The sequence below is a fragment of the Amphiura filiformis genome, chromosome 7 (genome assembly GCF_039555335.1).
Source record: "Amphiura filiformis chromosome 7, Afil_fr2py, whole genome shotgun sequence".
Taxonomy (NCBI): domain Eukaryota; kingdom Metazoa; phylum Echinodermata; class Ophiuroidea; order Amphilepidida; family Amphiuridae; genus Amphiura; species Amphiura filiformis.
The window spans coordinates 17,904,702-17,930,201 of record NC_092634.1 but is presented as its reverse complement, the minus strand read 5'-3'; the positions used below and the strand labels follow the sequence as shown (position 1 = coordinate 17,930,201).

The 25,500-nt window shown below is 36.9% G+C and overlaps 1 protein-coding gene across 2 annotated transcripts in view; it reads right to left on the bottom strand.

Annotated features, from left to right (window-relative positions):
- The window catches only part of LOC140156827 (uncharacterized), a 43,399-nt gene extending 22,000 nt beyond the window's left edge, over nt 1–21,399 (bottom strand). For both annotated transcript variants that reach the window (XM_072179821.1, XM_072179822.1), the window contains exons 1-7: nt 21,314–21,399; nt 13,513–13,802; nt 12,665–12,763; nt 11,475–11,573; nt 10,128–10,229; nt 8,763–8,861; nt 7,822–7,920 (exon numbers count right to left, since the gene is read on the bottom strand). In XM_072179821.1, the coding sequence (XP_072035922.1) occupies nt 7,822–7,920; nt 8,763–8,861; nt 10,128–10,229; nt 11,475–11,573; nt 12,665–12,763; nt 13,513–13,692 (678 nt within the window). In that variant the 5' untranslated portion in view covers nt 13,693–13,802; nt 21,314–21,399. The remainder of the gene's footprint in view (nt 1–7,821; nt 7,921–8,762; nt 8,862–10,127; nt 10,230–11,474; nt 11,574–12,664; nt 12,764–13,512; nt 13,803–21,313) is intronic.
- Between the last annotated feature and the right edge of the window lie 4,101 nt (nt 21,400–25,500).

Sequence of the window (25,500 nt, the reverse complement as noted above, 5' to 3'; positions counted from 1 at the left end):
TAATTCCGCAGGTAATCCCGTCGCATCTATTCATACATATAGTCCTTTTGTTCGCAAGTACATCAATGCATAGATACCGCGTGTAGTTTAATCCCGATTATTATGTCACTTCAACAGCGAATAGACCACGTGAGAAGCTGTGTGTTTTGTCGAAGGAACTGTATTGTGTTTTTAATCATTCATTGTCTACCTGTGTTTTCGCGGAAGGTGTAAAACGGGTGATGGAATGCAGTTTAAAATTTCCGCCAAGGCCGAATCATTTCACATTTTTGGGTGCATTGTGGAGGGAGCCTAACCAAATTGGAGTCGTAGGAGACTATGATTTACGATCGTTCAGACATATTATCATAATCTGAAAAATCATGATAATATGTCGGACCAACAGAAAATCATTCCGTTTTACTACAAATAGGGCGAATTTGACAGTTTGCTCATAGATTTAAGTTGGATCATGTGTAAGTATTACAAATATTACAAAAAATCGGTTTTGAAAAAAATAAAACGTATATTCTGGAAAAAGATCGTACATAGGCTTTAAATATCAGAAATTAAAAATATATCAAATGTTAATAATTTGTCATTAATTTAAATTTGTATTATATCGCAAATTAAAAAAACAACAGAATTATTTGATATCGGGAGGACATTCTTCGTATTCAGAATGCAATTCTATATGTCTGATGTCCTCTCAGGTCCCACAACAAATACTGTGCAAACGTTGCTATCCGTGTCCTTAAACATTAGAAACATTACATTACTCACTTTTGACTCACAAACATGGGTACATTGTATTGCCACCATGGGGCTTATGTTATGTGTATGACATCCTTTTTGTATAATTTCTGACAAATTCTTACAAGTTCTTTATAAATTCTAAGTAGAAGTACTGATAAAGTTGATGAACCTAAAATGTTAAGTGACGGTAGAGCTGTCATCCTTTACATAATCCCACAATCATCCACCATAAAGATTGTGAATTTGCTAGGAGTTTCCTGTTATAAAGCACTATTATAAAGCATTGTCCATGGGTGTGTGCAATTGGTTTCAATTTTGTTTCCTCACACCAAATGACCCTTAGAATAAAATGACATGAACAAATATTAGAATTTGACCCATTCCAGGAAAATAAACCTTCAATGCATTAAAAATGTTTCCCCTCCTTTTTCTAGCTTAGTTTGTCTATTTCTCATATATATAAATATCAAATTAAAATGATTTAAACATTGTTATCAGCCAAACAATCAAACACACTAAATATCTAGAGGAAATTTCACCTACAGCCTCATCCTGGGAGTTTTCATCATCCTTTTTGTACATTTTCTGACAAATTCTTACAAGTTCTTTATGAATTCTGAATAGAAGTACTGATAAAGTTGATAAACCTAAAATGTAAAGTGATGGTAGAGCTGTCATCCTTTACATAATCCCACAATCATCCACCATAAAGATTATGAATTTGCTAGGAGTTTCCTCTTTTTTTAGGGAGCACTGTTATAAAGCACTGTCCATGTGTGTCATGGGTGTGTGCAATTGGTTTCACTTTTGTTTCCTCACACCAAATGACCCTTAAAATAAAATGACATGAACAAATATTAGAATTTATGACCCATTCCTGCAAAATAAACCTTCAATGCATTAAAGAAACATTTTCCCTCCTTTTTCTAGCTTAGTTTGTCTATTTCTCATATAAGTATCAAATTTAAACATTGTTATCAGCCAAACACACTAACTTGATCTGATGAGTCAAGATTAAAAGAGGAAATTTCAGCTGTACAGCTTCATCCTGGGAGTTTTCATCATTCTTTTGTGTTTTCTGACAAATTCTCACTTTTGGCTCCAGGAATCCATGGTATCACAAATGGGGCTTATGTTATGTGTACATCCATGGGGCTTATGTTATGTGTATGACATCCTTTTTGTATCATTTCTGACAAATTCTTACAAGTTCTTTATAAATTCTGAGTAGAAGTACTGATAAACAGGGTAGCATTAAGGCCCGAAAGTCTGGTTGTTTTCCCGTGTTTTTCACTCCCGAGCTTGCAGAAAATCCAAATAATAGTGATGGTAGAGCTGTCATCCTTTACATAAGGGTTCATACCACTAAATCGGCCTGTGAAGCGGTTTCCTGCAAAAGTTTATCATGACTATAGTCCCAACTTTGCATAAAAATTGTAGAAAATCGGTACAATATTAACAATTTTAGTGTTGAAAATTGTGTTTTACTAGAACTTGTGAATGTGATCTCTACAAATTTGAAAAGAAAATGCAAAAATTTGAGTGATGTATATGATTATGTGCGCATGAACACACAAGGTCAAAACGCGGTTAGCAGTCTGATGAATACACAGGAAAATCTGGCATCTGGCCTTTTTAAATGGCGCTAATTTTCTCAAAAAGTAGACCTAAAATGTTGTATAATTTTCAGATATTAAGCAGAATTTTGTTTTGATTAAGATGATATCAAATATATGTTTCAAAGTTGGAGGTAATTCAACTTATGGCCTGAAACACAACCCTTTTTTGGCACGTAAAGTCTATGGAAAGCTATTTTATGGTCTGTACCCATAATCCCTTAATCATCCACCATAAAGATTAGGAATTTGATCTGAGTTTCCTCTTTTTAGGGAGCACTGTTATAAAGCATTGTCCATGTGTGTCATGCTGAGAGCGAATATACCTATAGGTATTCGTCTCAGGTGTCATGGGTGTTTCAATTTTGTTTCCTCACACCAAATGACCCTTAGAATAAAATGACATGAACGAATATTAAACTTTGTGACCCATTCCAGCAAAATAAACCTTCAATGCACTTAAAAAATAGTTTCTTTCCTATTTTCTATCTTAGTTTGTCTATTTATCATAATCTTTTATATATGGGTGACCAAATTAAAATGATTTAAAAACATTGTTATCAGCCAAATAGTCAAATATGCTAAATATCTAGCTTGAGTCAAGTTTAAAAGAGGAAATTTCACCTAGAGCTTCATGAGTTTTCATCATCCTTTTGTGTGTTTTCTGACAAATTCTTACAAGTTTTTTATATTAATTCTGAGTAGAAGTACTGATAAAGTTGATAAACCTAAAATGTAAAGTGATGGTAGAGCTGTCATCCTTTACATAATCCCACAATCATCCACCATAAAGATTAGGAATTTGCTAGGAGTTTCCTCTTTTTTAGGGAGCACTGTTATAAAGCATTGTGGCTGTGTGTGATGGGTGGGTGCAATTGGCTTCAATTTCATTTTCACACACCAAATGACCCTCAGAATAAAATGACATGAACAAAATAATATTAAAATTTATGACCCATTCCAGCAAAATAAAAGTATATTTGTTTTTTTACAATGAGACTTACAAATTTAGCCAATTGTTATATTTATTTTCTTAGTTTGTCTATTTCTCATGGCTTGTATAGTAATCAAGTAAAAGTATTTTGTGATCCTAGAATCCTCTTTTTATGTCGTTTTCATTAGATATCCACAAAAAACCTTTTCCCAAAAATTTCAGTAGAGATTCCGATTTTGCATTTAGAAGTTATGCATGATTATGTGTATTACACTGCTCCATAGACAATGTGTTGTAATTTTGTTCTAGTGTACCAGAATGAAATTCAAACTACACGATATTTATTCTAAACGAATTAACCATTACTGAACCAGGTCTCACTAAATCTCTGAAGTTGGAGCACTAGCAGTCTTGATGTTGATCATGGTAAATCATATGGAAGACTAAACCTAATGTAATGTTCAAAATAAATCAAACCAGACTCAATGCTGGATGATGGTGATTTCAAGTGGGATTATAATTCCTGGATGTAATTCCATAATGTAGATTGTCACCACTTGACTTGTCGTTAATCAATAGTTATCAATTGATCATCTCTGTCAATGTTCATGATAAATAGGCCCTTAATAATTTTTTTTTAAACAGCATTTTTTTTCCTTTTAATTTTTATTATAATACTTGTTTAATTCAAGTGCACTCAATTATTTTTTTCACTTACCATTAAATCCTACTGGAAGTGATTTATTGTACATATAATATAATTCAGTTTTCATTAGGGGCCTACTTACATCTTGCGAATGGTAGTGAGCTTTGACAAAAATTGCTTTGATCATTTCATAGTGAGCGTGTAGAAGAATTCAAATATCACAGCTATACTTTTGTAGGTTCTGTGGTTCTTGAGTTATGTTGTAAAGAAAGCTGAAACAACAACACTAAGCTTAATCGACTTAACTTGAGAATCATTTTATACTTAAGAGCCAGTCTCCCTTATTATGTACCCAAATCAGGGGGGTTGTGATACAAAAAAAATAGAATTTTCTCTAAAAAATAATTTTGGTACATATTAGCACCAACAACTCACATGTAAAATATGAGCGTGCACAGCGCCCTCATTCAGCTTGAAAAAATTCTTGAAATTTCAGCCTCTCTGAGCCTTACTTGCAAATGGTAAACTTTGGAGGTGCATAACATCGTGCGCCATCATCATCCCAACCTGCATTTTGCATTTTTTTAAAGTACCAAATGGTTACATTACAAAAACCAAGAAAAGAAATTGGGATCTTGATGGCGCACAAAATCAGCAAATCCAATGATTTGATGAAAAGCGCCCTCGTGCAAACTTCAAAGCATCATAACGGGCTGCGCCATCAAGATCCCAAGTCCGAACAAGTTTGAAATTAAAGACCTCCATGGCAAGTTTCATTTTTCAGCAAAAATTTTTTGGGATTTCGTTGAATTGAATTAGTGCGCCCACATGATCCCACTTTTTTTTTACTTGTTATTAGTTATACATAAGCCCCTTTATCCAATCATCCAAAAAGTAAGATGGGATCTTGTTGGCGCACATTTTTATTATGGGTCAAAGTTCTACTTTTGTGCTGCACATAGGCAAAGTAATGCCAATTCGGCACAAAGTATGAACTTTGACCTCTATTGAATTAGTGCACCCACATGATCCCACTTTTTTTTTACTTGTTATCAGTTATACATAAGCCCCTTTATCCAATCATCCAAAAAGTAAGATGGGATCTTGTTGGCGCACATTTTTATTGCGGGTCAAAGTTCTACTTTTGTGCTGCACATAGGCAAAATAATGCCAATTCGGCACAAAGTATGAACTTTGACCTCTATTGAATTAGTGCGCCCACCTGATCCCACTTTTTTTTTACTTGTCATCAGTTATACATAAGCCCCTTTATCCAATCATCCAAAAAGTAAGATGGGATCTTGTTGGCGCACATTTTATTATGGGTCAAATTTCCACTTTAGTGCTGCACATAGGCAAATATGCATCACTTTGGCACAAAGCTTGACCTTTGACCTCTTTTATATTAGTGCGCCCACATGATCCCAATTAGCTGTTGCTTGTGTTTTATCTACTGGTCGCCAAAGAAGCTAGATGATGACTAATAAAATTGGGATTTTGTTGGCGCATCTTTTTGTGATGCAGTAAAAAGCCCACATTGTGCAGCGAGTGGGAAAAAGAGGTCAAATTGACCTCCAAAATGAGGCTAAGTCCATTTTCAAAAAATCAGAAAAATATGAAGATCAAGGGATCCCAAGCTTATTTTTTCAGTTCTTGCAGAGAATTACTTCTTCTTTGATGAAATGCTATTCGGAGAGTCAGGTGACGTTGGCGCGCAATAATACAGGCGTGCAAATATGTGCGAAAATAGGAAATTTTGACCTTTGACCTCTGTTAACTCGGTGCGCCAACGAAATCCCAAAACATTTTTGCTGAAAAATGAAACTTGGCATGGAGGTCTTTAATTTCAAACTTGTTCGGACTTGGGATCTTGATGGCGCAGCCCGTTATGATGCTTTGAAGTTTGCACGAGGGCGCTTTTCATCAAATCATTGGATTTGCTGATTTTGTGCGCCATCAAGATCCCAATTTTTTTCTTGGTTTTTGTAATGTAACCATTTGGTACTTTAAAAAATGCAAAATGCAGGTTGGGATGATGATGGCGCATTTATGTTATGCACCTCCAAAGTTTACCATTTGCAAGTAAGGCTCAGAGAGGCTGAAATTTCAAGAATTTTTTTAAGCTGAACGAGGGCGCTGTGCACGCTCATATTTTACATGTGAGTTGTTGGTGCCAATATGTACCAAAATTATTTTTTAGAGAAAATTCTATTTTTTTTTGTATCACAGATGGGTACATAATAAGGGAGATTGGCTCTTAATGTATTAAAGGAGGATTTTGTGATCCTAGCATCCTCTTTTTGTAAAAATTTTCAGTAGATATCCACGAAAAAAGCTTATTCCCAAAATTTCAGTTGATTCCGATTTTGCATTTGGGAGTTATGCATGATTATGTGTATTACACTGCTCAATAGGACACTGTTGTAATTTCGTTCTGTTATACCAGAACGAAATTCAAATTTGACGATATTTTCGCTCAACGAATTAATCTGCAAGAAATTGTTGGTACATAAACATTATGTAGCCAGAGGTTTCCAGTGGTATAAAAATCTAAATTGTTTTTGAGAAAAGTGGGGGAATGAGGCTGTGGATCAAGAAATGCCCTTTTTAAGTAAAGATATAATACCTTCAATGGGGGGGGGGTCTTTTTTGCGGTAATTTTGCGCAAAATTTGTTGATTTGCCCCCTGAAATTCACTTTTCCCCCAATACCCCCCCCCCCCAATAAAAGCGCCGCCACTGAATACCTTTTGAAACTAACAAAACACCACCCCACATTGTAGCTCTTATTTCGAACTATATGACCATCTAATTTTGTTCACACCAGTGCCTTTTGCCATATAATTTCATTTAAATTAAGACAAAAAAAATAGCTTCAAAATTGCTAATGTTAATATTTTTGTATGATGACCTCTTTGGAAATCAGTTCTACTACTATGTAATTTTTGTCACTGAAGTATTTTAAATCCTGAATAAAAAAAGCACAAACAAATATTAAAGAATATAATACCCTGAGTCTGGGCCCTGACCAATGATTTGTTGTGCTATTAACTTACACACAAAGCTACTGACCTTTAAGAGCACAACACTCATGCTTAACAAATAGACACTTTACTTAAACAAAAGATGAGATTGATTGACAGCTTAAAAAGTACTTGACACCCAAACTAATGATAAGATAGCATCACTGATGCCAATTTGGAATCACTGATTCCGTTTTAGCATCACTGATTCCATTTTAGCATCAGTGATTCCAAATTAGCATCACTGATTCCAAATTGGCATCAGTGATTCCAAATTAGCATCAGTGATTCCAAATTGGCATCACTGATTCCAAATTGGCATCACTGATTCCATTTGATGCCATTTGAAGCCATTTGAAGCTATTTGATGCCAAAAATAGGAAAATGACGCCGTTCCACTTTTCCTAGTGAGGGCAACCATGGGCATAAACATACAAGCCAAATACATTGCTCATATGTCTGGTATTGGTAATCTGGAGTTGGTGGTGGTACAGCCTTTGCCATTGGTATACCACTAGCAATCACAACATGACCATATTTGATCAAAAAAATTTTGTACCATTACATAATTATTTTTCATCCAAGTTTCAGAAAGATGCTCAACCCTTCACAGTATTACTATAATACTAATTTAGTTTTTCATTCTAAACCACACATTTTTAAATTAAAAGAATTTCTATTTTTTCTGAACGTATCCAAGTAGATGGGCTTGATTTATTAACCAACCACTTTTTTAAAACAAGTTTGACTTCAATTTACCATTTTGACAGACATTAATATTTCCATTCCAAGCCCAAGAGCAGACTGCCTTATGGGTGGCTAGCTAGGACAATTGACTCGATGATGCATGTCATTTGTAAACCTTTACCTTGTTTTTGATATTGATATTACTTCCAGCACTGATGAGAATACGTGTACAGGTGATATGACCAAATAAGGAAGACACATGAAGTGGAGTATCGCCATTCTGTTCAGGAAACAAAACATTAGAAATGTTGATAAATACACAAAAACAAAACAAAAATCACAATGAAATTTGATCAGAACAGCAGTTATTGAGGCTTTTTTATGCTACTGTGACTACTACTATAAAAGAGGACAAAATTTGTGTGAAATAACTGCCCTATACATCATTCTTAAACAGTTATTGTTTTTCCTTTGCTTTAATTGGTGCAGAGCACAGCTGGGAGCTGCACGTTTGCGTGTATTATTTGCTTTTGCGTAACTTGGTATGTGCGATGTAATTTGACGCATCGGTGTGGTGCGATATTTTGGTCACGGTGTGATGTTTCGTGCATGGGAGTGACTGATTTAACTTGACAAAATAGCCATAAAGATGGAACACAAATTACATGCAAACATGATTTTACCAGTGATCTGTTTAAGAATGAGAATAAAAGTATTGTTTAGAGACCCAGCCGTGCCTCTATCATAATATAATATCCTGATATAACTCTGGAGATAGCATTACATTTGTGCCGAACAATTTGACATGTCGCATTGTTGTTCCATTAAAAATAATACTATATGATGTGTTATATCAAGCAATAGAGGCATGTCTCAAAACAACACTTTTATTCTATTATTCTTAAAGTTAATATTATTCACTCATGAATTTATTAAATAATGGTGGAATTAGTGCAATAATTTGATGACCATCTAGAAAATGATTTCTTTACAGCTGCTGACATGCAAACAATCATAAGTTTCATTTTCATAGTCCCATGATGAAAAATTTGTAAGCACACAAAGTATGTCTACAAAAACATATTTATTGCTTCAATTATTTTTTTAGTCCAATATACTTACATTATTCTTTGTATTAGGGTTACTGCCAGCACGAAGGAGTAGTCTAGTTGACTCATTATGACCATTCTGACATGCCAGGTGAATGGGTTTATGTCCATGCTAGGGAAGAAAGAGAAGGTGTAAGATATATGTAATATACTTAGACAGAAAAAAAAGGTGAATTTATAACATGATCTGATAAAATTGACCAAAGTCAGCAATAATGAAATTGAGTTATAGTCAAAATTAAGGAGCGAAATACAATACAAACATATGACAATCAACATAATGATAAAAAAATAGGTACCCAGGTGTTAGCCAGCCAACCGCCCACCCATCATTTTGGATGGGCAGTTTGCTCCTGGGACAGGCAAGAATAATGCCTCTGACAGATACTGAATTCTAAAAAATAATGTGAGAATATGTGCTGTGAACTCAAAACAAGACTAGACAAATAAATCAAGGCTATAGCAATTGGCTATTTGAACTGACTAAACCCCAAGAAGGTGCAGAGGTCTAGTTTATGTGTTTAGGGACTTTTAATGAACATGACAAGCACTTGTTAAATCCTCGCCAAGAGCCCGATAGGTACTGACCAAGTTATTCGACCCTTCCAGACAGTTTCTGCTCTCCCAGACAGGTTTTGTGTACCGCTCACCCCATGAAAAAATGACTTGTAGCCTGCAAGTTGCATCTGTCAGTAAACTTGTTGGAGGTCTATTTGATTAAACTGAATTATTTTGTTTGCACCTGTCTCCTATCAATTACAACATGTTTTTGCACCACAAGTACAAACCAGCTAAGAGGTTCTACATACAGCTGCTGGACATAGTCTGCAAGCTAAATACATATTGGGCTATGCCAAGTTGATATCAATACACCCCTTATGGGATATAACCATAATCTCCCATACAGGACTGTAGAAATGGAGTCACCTATGCAGGTAACCCCATTTGAAATTACTACATCCCTGTGTGGAAGATTATGGTCATGTCTTGCATAGGGGATTTTACCTAGAATAGCACATTATGTGAAGTGATCCTATGGTCTTACATTGGACTTACAGTTCTTGATACAGAAAAAATTTCAAACAACAACAAAATACAAATAACGTTCAAAACTTCTGTTAACAGTTTCTCAGTAACAACTCCCCATGCTTTTATTGTGTTACATCAGAGCTTCAAATTTGGCGAGAATTAGATTATTGATTCACCCAATGATTCTCCATAACTTAGTTTGTGAGAATCAAGATTGATTCTCCTAAAATCATATCTATTCCACACACAGTATGTTACTTGATTCTCGCTAGATGAGTCTATGCGAATCAATTTTTATTTGCACAATGTTTGACAAAATTGCACCCCTGCAATTATTAATTTGATTTACCTTATTGTTGACATGTACATGTGCTTTTCCTCTCTTTATCAGCATGTCTATAATCTTGCTGTAACCTCCCCATGCTGCTTCATGCAAGGCAGTGTTTCCATTCTAGAAAATAAAATATATATGCCATATTAAATTATTCAAACCAAAATAATGTGTAATAAAATGTTTGTGATAGATTGTAACTCTAGAAAATGAACAGCCTCTTATTATAAACATGGCGTGAAAAAACCTTGGTGTCCCCGATTATTTGAATACCAACTCCCCAGTCTTCAAATTTACTGCATTCAAACGTTGACCATGATCGCTTTTGCGCCATCCTCCCAGTGGTGAAGATCTCCATTCTCATCCCGTACAGTTGTTTCATTTTTTGGTGTTTTCTCATATTTAATTTATTTTGTCTTTCCCTATTTATTTCATTTTTCCTTTCTTTTTTTATTGTTTTCTTTCTTTCTTCCTTCCTTCCTTCTTTCTGTGTTTTCATGGTTTCCCCATTTGTGTGACGTCAGTCCAACAAAGAGAATACTATTTCAATCCAAAGTGTTCATTGACTGGGAAAAATAAGAATAATGGCCAGTTATGGTGGTTTCATACTGCATACCACTGAGCGGCATGATGCTTTCAACATTATTTCTGCAAGCAGCAGTCACCAAGCAAATGGTGCCGCTCTGTGCACATTGGCAAAAAATTGTATCCTGTCCTCATACGTCAGAGCGGCGCCGCTCCCGAGTTGACTTGATTCAACTCCTAGCGATTTGCTGCTTTGAGCAAAGGGGTGGAGTGATCAATATATCGCCTTGCCGATGGTCACCGCTGGCATTGCTAGGCTGATTAGATATGATGTAAGAATCGTTGTCAGAGCGGCAAAACGACATGACAGTATGACAGGATTTAGGTTAGGGCAAGAATTAGGATTAATAGATTAGGGCTAGAGTTAGGATTACAGTTGGGGTGACATGGTAAATCACAGACTGTTCTAAAGTAGGTCCCTTGAGAACCTTTAAATAGTGGTCTCAGCAAGTTGATATACACCACTGCAAATATATTGGCTATTCTTTTGGACATTCATACACCCCCTATGGAATACATGACCTTAATCTCCGATGTAGGGGTGCCGGTTTCAAAGGGGAGCCACCTATATTCAGGTATCCCCATTTGAAATTCATGCTCCCTGTGTGGAAGATTAAGTTCATGTCTTTCATAGGGGGTGTATGGATTTCAAACAGAATAACACATTTTGGAGCAGACGACACTGAATGTGTGGCCCAATTTGAAATTCACACTCCCAGTGTGGAAGATTAAGGTCTTAGGGGGTGTATGGATTTCAACTGGAATAGCCCATTTGCCTACCTCATCCTGCCTATCCACTGCACATCCTTCATAGAGTAATACCTTCACTGTGTCAGCTTGACCATCTAAAACAGCACGGTGTAAAGCTGTACAACCATTCTATAACAACACAACATTAAAATAAGGTTTATTATATAATATTATAATAATGAAGAGAATGTTGACATGATCAAAGGCAATAAGTCACATGTCGACCTTCGTCGAAAATGAGGTTTGCAAATGTTTCTAAAGAGGACATTTGGAGCTTTCAGAAACTGAAAACCCCATGCTGATACGACTTTACTTTGCGAAGTTATGTCAATTTATCAATCGCTGAAAACAATAAAAAACAAAAGAATTTTAACACTTTCTGTGCCAATATCTTAAAATCAATATTAGCGACATCCGACTCATTTCCCTTGATCGTGTCACAATTAGGCTATAACATACACTCCTCACTTCTCTGTTTATGTTCCTACAAATGTATATCCTTGTCTTACCTAATATCATGCTTATTCCATATGAGGTAAGTAACTTCATTTTTGCTACATGAGTTTGATGAAGTTGTACACATTGAAACTTTTTTTTGTATAATATTACTTTTGATCAAACTAGATTTTGAAAAGTTGTTACCATTATACACAACACTTTTTGATTATTTTTTTCCATGTAATATTCTTTTCTTTTGTGTACGGAACCTGAAACACACTAAACATAAATTACAAACTACAGTAATTAATAGGTGGAGAATTATATTCTGCATATCTTGATACCGTACCTCATCTGACACAAATTTACACAGAATTTTTTCTTGGAACACAAGAGTGCAGCGAGTGACTGTTGATCATCTGTCATGGTGGAAATAAAGGAGGAAATACCCAAGTTTGACACTTTTCTCATTCAAACTGGTATCACTTAGGGGAATAAAATTGCATTGTGTCAAATGAGGTATCAAATTAACCATCTACCTGTACCTGTACCTGATACAGTCACTCACTCGCTGATGAAAGTTAGAGTACCATCTGAAAATTCCGAGGTAGGAATTAATTCTTTGTGTTTGGATCAAAAGTTCAAATCAAAATCATGATATGACTTTTGTTTTTAAGTGTATACATTTAGCAGGTAATATATTACATCATCCCTGGGTGTAAATCCCTACAGATGTCACAATCACCTGCCTCTCATACATCATTTCTAAGTCTACACTATACCTTATCTTGTAGATCCAGATCACACCCCAACTGAAGACATAACTTGAGGGCCACAGTTTTTCCTAAATTGGCAGCATAATGCAGAGCAGTTCTACCATTCTGTAAATGAAAATAAATCATCATTTTCCTAACTTATTTCACAATTTCACATACATGTAAGCCCATAATATATGCTAATTTGATCCTTTGATCTCGAAATAATAGAATCTTCAGTAGCATTTGCTTTGCACTAAATTCACAGCATAAGCTCCCATAGTTCGTTATGCTAGCTGCATGAAACTTAGCTCTTCAAAATATTGACAATATTCTGTGATGTATCTTGCATACAATGTATGTGGTGGAGTATAGGCCCTAATACCCATGTGTTGAAAATTGTACAATTTTAATTGCAAAGATAAATACTTTTACAGGTTTCTATTAAGTTTTTCTCCTCTCATTTCTGATTTCTTGGTAACATTGGATCATTATATGAAATTGCACTTTAAAAAGTATCTCTTGCCCATCACCCTCTTTGAGGCGACTTAGATCTGATCCATGAATTTCATATTGATCTCTATCTAAAGTTTGTTCAGCTTATATAAGGCAGAAAAAATAAGACTCATAACACTGTGTACATATATAAAATGGTGTGCATGCTGTCGGGCGCAGTGCTTACGCTAGGTGTGCATTGTGTAATGCATGACTAGCGCACACTTTGTATTTACGAGAGCGTGAGTTGGGACTTTATTGACATGCACAGTAACAAAAGCCGAACAATTTCCGCCTTATATAAACAAACTTTAGGAAACAGTAAACAGTAAAGACACCCCTTAATGCTTAAAAAAATTCAATTTCAATCATTACCCTACCTCATCAGTGTCAAACTTGACCCCATTATTGACCAGTCCCCTGATGGTCTCACAGTCTCCCTTACTAGCTGCAAGGCATAGCTGGTTAACAGGTGGCAGGGATGAGGATGGTGCTGTTCCACTTGACGATGGTCCTGCTCCACTTGACGATGGCCCTGCTCCACTGGATGTTGCAGACATCCTTCACAATGCTCTATCACACACTGCCTGTGTTGTAAGGCACTTGGGTTTTGTATCTACATTGCAATCTTATAGCCTTACATCGCTTTTGACACTATTCAGTTTTTCTCCTGAAATTCAAACGAGCACAACTATATTTGAGACGGAAGGTAAATTATGAATAAAATACTGGACTCATCTTTTTGAATTTTGCAAATTTTCATCCAATCCCATTGGACTTCATCTGGCAGTTCTGCAAAGATGCTTTGGTCACAATGGGGAATGATTGCTTGCTACAAGAGGAAACTGAATATAATTAAGAACTTGCATATTTGTTGTGTGTATTGTATACCTTGAATGCTTACATTAGGGTGCATCAAACGCCCCTCATGTCACAGAATTTGTTGTCCCTAGTCTTAAAATGTGCCTATGATCATAAAAGTAAGCTGCGCAAAATTTGAAGTGAATCTGAAATTGTCTAGTGGGGCCTCCGAGAGCCTAAAGTTATTGCATTGGATCTATGCATTAGAGTTCGTTGACCCCTGTGTAATTTCAATTAGAAGCTAGCTTTAAAATATCCGCTACATGCAAACCAATTGGTCTCACAAGCTGAAATTACACAAGCTGATAGTCCGGGGGTGGAGGCACTCGAACATAAACTGTCTGTACGCATGCGTGACCAACAAAACAAGTATAAAGAGGGGTGGGTTTTTTTTCAGGCAAGGCAAGTTACGCCTCTGATGCAAAACACTGATTTTGAAGAATATAAGGGTAGTTTTCTGAAACTGGACAACTTGTTTAGAGTACCTTTTCACATTTTTGGTAAATTAAGAATTCAAAAGAGGGTACATTTTACTAGCCAAAAACTCATTAGGGGGTAAATTCTATATAGGTACCTTATTAAGGGGCTAAATTTGCTGGTAGGGTAAAACTCGTTTAAGGCGGTGTTTAAAAAAAAATATGGTCACGCATGTGTACACACTATCATATTTGAATGGCCCTCTGGGCTGATAGTATGAATGATCCTTTTCGAAACAACTATTGAAATATTGACTAAAAGTATGAAGACATGCATTTTCAGGACGCATAGAAATGCTTGTTTTTGTCTAAAATGCGGCAAAAGGTTGTTTGACACTGTCCTGCTGAACGCACTGTTATTTATAATTATGGGCCTATATTTCAATATTATCCCGAAGAGGATCATTCATACTATCAGCTCATGTAATTACAACTGCTGAGACCAAACAGTTTGGATTTAGCGGGTATTTTTAAAAAAACATCGGCTAGCTGCTAATTGAAATTGTATAGGAGTCAACAAACTTTTATACATAGACCCATTGATGCAATAACTTTAGGCTCTCGGAGGCCCCACTGGACAACTTCTGATTCACTTCAAATTTTGCACAGCTTATTTTTATGATCATTGGCACATTTTAAGACCAGGGACAGAATGATCATATTGAAATTAACCAAATTGAGGGGCGTTTGATGCACCACATTAAACACAGTTATCAGTGGGAGCTGGTAGCCTAATGGGTAGAGCGTCCATCTAGAGATCGGAAGGTTGTGGGTTCGAGTCCTATGCCGGCACAGTTGGGTTGTGTGCCGGTTGGGATTTGTGTTTATTTGTTGTCCTGTTAAATTGTAACACTTTGGGTTGGTAAACTGTTCTTTCTTTCTTATATATATTCAGTTTCCTCTTGTAGCGAGCAACCATTCCCCATTGCATTGATTTGTTCTTGTGCAGGATGCGATCCCCATTATCTACTTAAACTGAAGATACTCAAATTTAATTTTCTTGTCATTTTGGTTATTATTTTTTATTGGAAAAAAAAAAATTGTGATTCTCCCTAACAACGTAAAAAATTAGGGGGGGGTAGGGACAACAAATTAATTTTACAATGCGTGAGATTTTAATCATTTGATAGTTTTAGGCGTGAGATTATACTACCTTGGCGTGAGACCGTGAGAAAGTGACCCAATCATGCATGAGACTCACGATCAAACTTCTTACCAAGTTAAAAATTTATGCAAATTTCCTAGCACTGCCCCACGCACCCACTGCATGACAGAACTGACGAATCGTGTGCGTAGGATCTGTGAAATTTGTGTAAAATTTGGTAAAAAACACCTCGTGCATATTGTCCGTCTCCGTTGAAAAACTGGATCCTCCGCAGTAAAATCCATCATGACCACTTGAAATAAGCTTCCAGCTAAGTCAGAAAAAATATACCATGTCCAACAAAAAATTGTAACCAAAATTGCAGATAAATGAAATTTGAGTATCTTCAGTCATCAAAATTTTTGCTCGTTTGACACCAGAAAGAAAGTCCATTTTCAAACGGCAATATTTTCCGAACGGAACCATTGATTTTCATTCTGTCTTCGCCAGGACCGAGCAGTCATCTTGAATAGGCCTATAACAAAATAAATGAATATGTCTGAGCCCTGTAAAGGTCATAAATTCATTCGTAAAACCATGTCGGGTCAATTGCAACGATTCTGCTCGGCCGAATAAGACCACATGTTTATGACGTGTTGGGTTCATGAATATTTAATGAAAAGCACGCTGCTGCCTGACACGGTAAAAAAAGGTAATGGGGATCACCAAAAGTTCGATGCTAGATGCACTTTGCATGCTTAGTGGTGCCTGGCGTACTAACTGGATCCTTTATTTCTAACTTTGTACAGCGTGAATGGGGGTAGTTCGTTCGTGCAATGGAATGCGTGAGAGTTGACAGCCCTGATTGTATGATTGTAGGTATGCTAGGTGAATTCAAATTTGCCATTAAACTGCATCATTTTATATATCAAATTAAAGCTCTTGAGTAAACAAAGCCAAAACTGAAAACCTTTTTTTCATAGCACTTTCCGTAGCAAAGTTACATCTTGTCAAAGATTGACTTTCATCAAAAAGATTCAGCTAGCAAAATCCCCCAAAACGGCATTTCGGGGGTGTTTCTAGATCTTAGTCTCATTATGATAGCAGCTTTTTTTAATGGAACTGCTATCAAAATCCCTCTAAAATTCCATGTGCGCCTGTCTTATCACCATAAAAAATCATATATTTGGGTCAAGTGAAGTATAGAAAGCATATTTATGTAGGTTTCTTTCTTCGGCCAGTTGTTTTAAATTTCTATGTAAATATGCATTGACATTGTCGGCGAATTTGACTGACTAGCAAATGTGTTAACCTTCTGAATGTTTAGTCAGCAGGGCGGTTTTCCATAAGTCGCTAACTTGTGTGGGTTCTTGGCGCATTTAAATTGCAGGTGTGCCATCGTTTTGTTGTAAGTCTGCGTCAGTGTCATCATTCTGCTTGAAGTCTATTGTGTCTTTTTGCTTGAAGTCTACAGTGTATTTGTGTTTGAAGTCTAAAGTGTCTTTCTGCTTGAAGTCCACAGTGTCTTTCTGTTTGAAGTCAGTGTCTTTCTGCTTGAAATCTGCAGTTGCTTTCTGCTTGAAGTCCACGGTGTCTTTCTGCTTGAAATCCACGGTGTCTTTCTGCTTGAAATCTGCAGTTGCTTTCTGCTTGAAGTCCACGGTGTCTTTCTGCTTGAAATCCACGGTGTCTTTCTGCTTGAAATCTGCAGTTGCTTTCTGCTTGAAGTCCACGGTGTCTTTCTGCTTGAAATCCACGGTGTCTTTCTGCTTGAGATCTACAGTGTCTTTCTGCTTGAAAACCACAGTGTCTTTCTGCTTGAAAACCACTGTCTACTGCTTGAGTGTCTTTCTGCTTGAAGCCCACAGTGTCTTTCTGCTTGAAATCTACAGTGTCTTTCTGCTTGAAAACCACAGTGTCTTTCTGCTTGAAGTCTACAGTGTCTTTCTGCTTGAAGTCCACAGTGTCTTTCTGCTTGAAGTCTACAGTGTCCTTCTGCTTGAAGTCCACAGTGTCTTTCTGCTTGAAGTCTACAGTGTCTTTCTGCTTGAAGTCTACAGTGTCCCCATTTTGCTGGAAGTTTACAGTGTCATCATTTTGCTTAAAATTTACAGTGTCATCATTCTGCTTTAAGTTTACAGTGTCTTCTCCCATATTTAAAAACATCTTTTCTTGCAAACGGCACTTCTGCTTTCTGCCTCCTAGTCCAAGTGGCAGTTATTTGCGAAGGCTTAATATACATGTACGTCTCCTTGTTTATACCAACCAAGTTGTCTTGAATTTTGTGTAACATATTTAGTCGAGCACTTTCCCTCCGCTGCTTGAGTGTTTCCCAACCAAGCTCAGCTATCATCTTGGTGACGCTTGCTTCCCTCTTGTAGTTCCTCATGCAGAAGCGAGCTGCTTTTCTCTGAACCCCTTCTATTTTCTTGATTTGTCCCGCTTTGTAGGGATCCCATGCACAGCTTGCATATTCAAGTTTGGGTCGAACTAAGGTGATATAAGCAGTTGTCTTTACCTCCTTTGGGCAGAACCACAGATTTCATCTAATCATGCCCATAGTACGATTTGCCTTTTTCACTGTGTTGTCTACTTGTTCAGCCCAATTTAGCTTGTCATCAAGCTGTACTCCTAAGTATGGATGAGAGTTAGGAACCTGGAGTTTTTGGCCAAAGAAGATGTAGTCTCTGTGTGGAGGTTGCTTTTTATGTGATATCTCCATAATGGAACACTTGGTGGGATTGAAACTCATCTTCCATGTTGACTGCCATTTCTCAAGCTGTTTAAGGTCATCTTGCAAGGAATCCATGTCTTCCTCTGAGGAGATATTTGAGTACACCAAACAGTCGTCAGAGGAGAGCGTGGCCTAGCGGTTAAGGCGTAGGACTGTGAATCCAAGGGTCAAGGGTTCGAATCCCAGGTCCGGCTCTTTGTGTCCTTGAGCAAGGCACTTCACTCTACTTGCTTAGTGCTTCGGAGGGCACTTTAAGCTGTCGGTCCCGTGTACATGCATATTTTCTCACATTAATGTAGTGTGCACGTAAAAGAATGTCACAGGCTATTCGAAAAGAGCAGGGAATCATCCCGGTACTGTTGACTGTACTTCAAAAATACACTCAATCTACTCTAGGTTCCAGAGTAAAAATAAGTACAGCTTGTCTGTACGCAGTGCGATAATACTCATACATATGAGGTAGGCACTTACAAGGAAGAAAAAGAAGAAGAAGAAGAGACGGACATTAACTAAGGTTTGCCTGGGATTCCTATACCCTGAGTAAAGATAGTCACTTGTGCTGAGCATCAAATTGGTCACTTATTCGCTCACTGTGCAAAATCCGACATCTACACCAATTACAGTCCCCGAAACTGTCTACTTTTTAGCCGACCTCAATTCCGAAACATTTAGTGATAGTTAAAAATGCGATCCCCAACCCTTTGGTTACCTTTGGACGAATTTGGCGAAATCTCCGTGGAGTCTCCGTGTCTGAAATTCCCCGGTACAAACATCAAAAATGTCGCAATTCTCAGTTCCGGTAATGATACTATATCCGCATCGCTGTTTTCATACATGAATATATGCATATCTTTGACCCCTGTAAGGTCAAAAACGTGGCGTTGATTTCAACCAATCCGATCCACCGTTTAATAAGCAGCTTGATACTGACGTCATATCTGAGGTGACCAGGAGGCAGGAGCTACCATTTTGGTAAACTGAACTCGACTCGTGCGTTCTTTTGGTTGACATATTCGAACAAAATTTTCAATAACGGGTAATAGTATGATTTCAATTTTTTATTAATGAAGTTACTTGTAGTTTTGAGGAATGACAAAGTTGTTTTTGGAAACTTAGATGTTTGTTTCAACTGATGATGTAGGATCGCAAGGTGAGTGAATTAGTGAAGAGATTTGCTTGTTTGAGTGATAGTAGGATACGGGATGTAGGCTAGTCCTCTGTGTTTGACCGGCTCCGGCGTCTCAATTCCACGACGTCTCAATTCGTACCTGCTTACCAGACAGCAATACTGCGTATTGCTGTATGGAACCAGATATAGGATTCCTACTGATTGGGATACGGAATTGGTTGGGATACGGTAGGTAACCTAGGCAAACCTTAGTTAACACATTTACTAGTCAGCGAATTACGCCGAGACCGGGCCCCAACACAATGCATATTTACATAGAAATTTGAATTTTTTTCGAGAATAGGTGGGTGAAGGAAACCTACATAAATATGTTTTCTATACTTCACTTGACCCAAATATATGATTTTTTATGGTGATAATCAAGTCGCACATGGAATTTTAGAGGGATTTTGATAGCAGTTCCATTAAAAAAAGCTGCTATCGCCATGAGACTAAGATCTAGAAACACCCCGAAATGCCGTTTTGGGGAATTTTGCTAGCTGAATCTTTTTGATGAAAGTCAATCTTTGACAAGATGTAACTTTGCTACGGAAAGTGCTATGAAAAAAAGGTTTTCAGTTTTGGCTTAGTTTACTCAAGGGCTTTAATTTGATATATAAAACGATGCAATTTGATGAAAGTTGTGAAAACAAACCCGACCTCCGCTGGGAATAAACCGAAAAGGAAATCGCCATCAACAAGGAAAAGGGACAGAATAAGACTTGAGAAGTGGAAGAAGAGAAAGACAAGGGACAATTTGGTATCCAATTGTCTCCGATCATCACCATCATCTTCGCCTAAGTTCTCTTCATCTCTATGCATTAATCTGAAACCTATCAAGCCAGAAGTTGTAACTACTGAACTGAATGACAATGACAATGTTTCTCTGGAATCACAGTTATCTCAGCAGGTACAGGTGATGGATATTCCCACCCCGGCAGATTTAGCGTTTGACATTCCCACCCAAGAGAAACCACACTCGCCTGCCCCGCACGCCGTTGATTCGGATCTGGACTCAACCGATCCTGAATTTGATGAGTTTTATAGTTTGCTGGAACGCGAAGCTTTGGATGAATATGACTGTGTGCCTGCGCCTGTTGACCGGTGTTTTAACTTGAACTGTCTTGCCCCAGAAACGACTGTTCCTGGAGGGCTCAAGAAGTGTCAGGCCGCGCACTGGAAGATTCACCGCACGGCTTGTGGCAAAATAATCTAATCTGCGTAGCATCTTGTTTTGTTGAAGCTGGATAAATTGTGTTTTGACTAGTTATTGACCGCTTCACTATAAATATTTTGTGCTTTTATTGATTTTTGATGTGACAGTGTTACTTCGCTGGTAACTGTATGACTGCATCTTCGTGAATTTATTATCGCTGAAACATTGTACTCTTTTCGTGAACATTGTTATTTGTACGCATTTAATGCGATATTTTACACCTTTTTGGTGGTGCGCCTGAAATAATAGGCGGGAATTCCTTGCTGAACTGAACTGAACTGAACTGAACTGATGGCAAATTTGAATTCACCTAGCATACCTAGATACGGTTTGCATGTAAAGTTTATGGGAGAAAATGTGCACCCAGCTCATCAAGGCTTATATTAGAACAATGAATGAACTCCAGTCGCGCGTCACCTCTCATGCTCGAGATTGATTGAGCTTTGACAAAATGTTTGACATTACAATTGAGTAACGAGTCTGAGTAAGCTTAAATTTGCACCCGCCCTGATTTACGTAAATTGCTTGACTAAAATACTAATTTGTTCCATCAATTTGTAACCATCAAACTGAATTAGTAATTGTGATAAAACAAATGAATAAACATGTCTAAATTAACTAACAAACTACCATCAAACTTACTCTATTTTTGTCAAGTTTCTGTCATCAAACACTGGCTACTGAATTACGCCGGCCATGTTTACATTCGCAACCAGTAATGCTAGAAGGAAGTTCATATATTATGCTATTTTCCAACAGTTGGCACAAAATTAATTCCTTATATTGAAATAAATCTTTTTATATTATATTTGACGCTTACAATACACAAATTGACCCAACTATCCACAAATATTATTAAAATAAAAGTAAATTTATCCGCAATTCATAGATTTCCAAAATTAGAAGCACTGTCAGCAAAGCCTTCCCATCATTCCCTCACAAAGGAAGTTTGTTCTTGATTGATTGGTTGATTGATTTTGGCTGAAGTAGTGGTACTTTATTGATTCAATGATTGATTGATGATTTGGTTGGTGGTAAAGTAAATAAATGAAATAGGGCCTATCTCGAACTACTTCAAATTATAATGATTGATTCTAAATTAGGCTTTAAAATAAAAAATTTATAGGCCTGTAGGAGAATTTGGGAAAAGAAAAGAAAAGAAAAGAAAAGAAAAGAAAAGAAAAGAAAAAAAGAAAAGAAAAGAAAAGAAAAGAAAAGAAAAGAAAAGAAAAGAAAAGAAAAGAAAGAAAAGAAAAGAAAAGAAAAGAAAAGAAAAGAAAAGAAAAGAAAAGAAAAGAAAAGAAAAGAAAAGAAAAGAAAAGAAAGTAAAAAATTGAAGAAGAAAAAGCCTTGTTTTCAGAGAATAAATAAATTGAATATCTTTCGTATGAAATGGGAAGGTTTTGTGTAAGAAAATAATGTAACAACAAAGTAATTATATATCATATCCCTGCATATTGTTGTCTTTTCGTGTGCCCATGGACAAACAAAGTATTTAAACGAATTTAAAAAATATGCATAATATTGTACTTAGTCATATATTATAATGTAAAAGATGCTTTTGTATTTGTGTTGTGTATGTTGCTTTTGTTCTTTCTATCTTTTTTTCTCAAGTTATTTGTCTTTTGTCAAGAAGGAAAGAAAGGAAGTGATTATGGACCGTTGACACTTGCTAGACGGGCTGATGCAAAAAGATGGAAAATTGAGTTTATATGCTTTTCTATGGGGTTGACCCATAATTTTCATGTTAAGGGGGGGGGGGGCTGAAATTTTTGAGATCTGAAAAGGGGGCCCGAAAAATGTTCGCGATGAATTTGTTTTTGCATCAGCCCCCCGCCCCCTAACAAGTTATTGTGAACGGTCCCTTAGCAAGAATGAAAAAACAAAGCAGCCCAAACTGACCACTTTGTCGCCGGGCGATTTTCTTGATCTATAAACTTTGTTACCGGCACATTTAATGGAATTCTGGATTGCAACCATCACCATGACAATTTCCAACTTTGTAAAACTGAGTGAATCATTCATACAAGCTCATACACTACAATTTGGAAGACATGATTATCTTTCCAATGTACATGCAGTAGAGGTCAAATGCATTTTAAAAATGAGCATTTCCGTGTGTTTGCCCCAGGCCAAAACTTTCACAGGCACTATTATGATTATAGGCCTAAAGGCTACAATCAAGTTCAAAGTAACAATTAATTATTTTGAACTCCGAGAAACACGGACTAGTATGACTACTAACTGACACAGATCATTGCAATGCAAACAGCAATATTATGTGTCGTTTTGGTTTGGTCTCGAAAAAGTACCTTTAATAGGCTTATTTGTTTTCAGGGATGGCATATATGCCGCGGCATAGAGTGATTTGGCACACTATATTCCATCACAGATATCATCATCATCATCGTTATCGTTGTCGTCGTCATCATGATCGTCATCATCAACATCATCATTATCATCATCGTCGTTGTCATCGTCGTCGTCATCATCATCATCAGCAGCAGCACAGTAGCGTAGCTAGCCCCTGTCAAAAAATGAAAGAAAAAAGTGCACCTCTGACAAAAAATGAAAGAGAAAATCAGGGGGGCAAAAGGAAAAGAAAACGGGCAAGGAGCCTCTTTTTTCCAAAATTCAGCCCGATCGGGCCAAAATAGTATAAAATACTAAATTTTTGCGCGCTGCTCGCGCACATTGTAAAGATAAAGCCCTTTCCATCCTGATAATGGGCGAAAATAGTGCGCACATCTTCCCAATATAGCCTTTTTGGCTCTATGTAGGCCTATTGTATAATGCAACTTTAATTTTTTTCATCTATGCCCCCGAAATTATATTTTGTTTTTGCCTCCCCCCTGACCAAAAAAACTGGCTACGCCCCTGCAACAGTGTCGTCGACGTCGTCATCGTCAGCGGCGGTGACCCGGTGTCATTATCACCGCAACCACCACTCATCGTCATCATCATCGTCATCTCCACCGTCTGCATTATTTATTTTTAAAATGTAAGTAATATTATAACTAATATAGCTCTGTTATTCAGCATGATCGCGTTTACGTACATTACATAATTTTTGTAATTCTGCAGGTTGTAGAGTTGCTCTTGCTTCTTCTTCCGCCGGTGAAGTCCCAGGGTGATGTTTCTAATAATGCTCATTTCCTTTCTTGTTTGTTTCCTTCAAACGCGTTATTACTTGTAGGGAAAGATGAAAGAATAGAATCAAATTAGAACTGAGGATTCTAACATGGAAAACAAATTAAACAGAATTGCGGAAAATAAAGTTGGATTCAAAGCTGTCCGCTCATAAAAGATTCAGTAGAGTCGGTCGGTTACCTGTTTTCTCTCTTTTGTTTTGTTTTATTTTGGTTGCTTTGCTGCTTTTTTTTTGCTATATATGCTTTGTTTTGCTCGGCTCTGCTCGGCTCTTCTTAGATATACTCTGCGTGGCGGATGGCGTTGACGGTTGCGTTGCTTGCTTTGGGTTGCGTTGCGTTGATTTGCTTTAATTTGGCTGCTCTCCGTTGCTTTGGTTTCCTTCTTAGTTTGCTTTGCTTTGCTTTACTTTACTTTGCGTTGATTTGCTTTAATTTGGCTGCTCTGTGTTGCTTTGCTTATTCTTTGCTTTCTCTTCCTTCTTAGTTTGCCTTGCCTTGCTTTGTTTGATCTTATTTAGTTTTTGTTATAGTTTTCTTGTTGTTTTGTTTGTTTATTTTTGTTTTGTTTTGTTTTTCAATACATGACATTTGAATTGTGGCACTTTTTGACAGATGCCTATATCATTAAGCAGGTGTCAACATAGATCACATCAATCGGGTTCAAAAAGTACAGCACGGATAGCCCCGGCCTCTGGACTCGACTGGGCGAGTATGTCCGTGGTTTAATTATTGTCTGGCTGTGCGTTGGCTGAAGAGCATTTGATATTTTCACACGTCCTTAGATGAATCAGAAATAATATGTATAGTTCAATGACTTGGTCATGGTCAGTATACAGGGTGATTAGTAAGTAGATAGGGAGATTAACAGATGGTCAGACAGGTCAGATTTACTCTAAACATTTGCATTAAGTAAATGAGGAACGGCCAATTTATAACCGTCATTATCTGATGTAACTGTCGCTATCTACCGTAGATAGCAATTATTCATTTATATTACGCCATAGGCTAAATTGATATATTTATCCACTGTATAATTATGTCATGTAAAAGTTTATTCACTTTGCAGCATATTACGTGGGTCAACTGGAGATACATTAATTATGCAAATAAATATCCAATTATGGAATAATGGCACACACTTTTTACCTTTCAACCGTGGCTTTTAGTTTGCTAGTAAAATAGGTGGATGAGGCAATGAAATCACTGGAGTATGTCTATATGAGTAAATGTATGAAGTTATGAACCTACCATACAATAATTGTTCCCAGTTTTATTCAGATTTTACTTAACGTCTCATATCACGATCACTGAAATGATATCTCTACTCTATACCCAGCAAACAAAACGTTTTCGAAAACATTCGCAAAGGTTAGAAAACATACCAGGAACGTGTAAAATACAGGTTACATAAATGGTATATTTAAGATATGAAACGTTGTAAAACGTTTTTGAGTTTTCTGGGTACGGGTATAGCTACTAGAGGCTTAATAGCATGCATATGCCGCTCATGATTGCTCCAGTTGTTCAGGTTTGCTATTCCTTAGGGTCTCTAGTCCTAAGATTCGCTCATCCTAAGATTCGCTAGTCCTAAGATTTGCTAGTCCTTAGGTTCGCTGGTCCTAACGTTCGCTAGTCTAAGATTCACTATTATACCGTAGTCCTTACAGAGCTTTACAT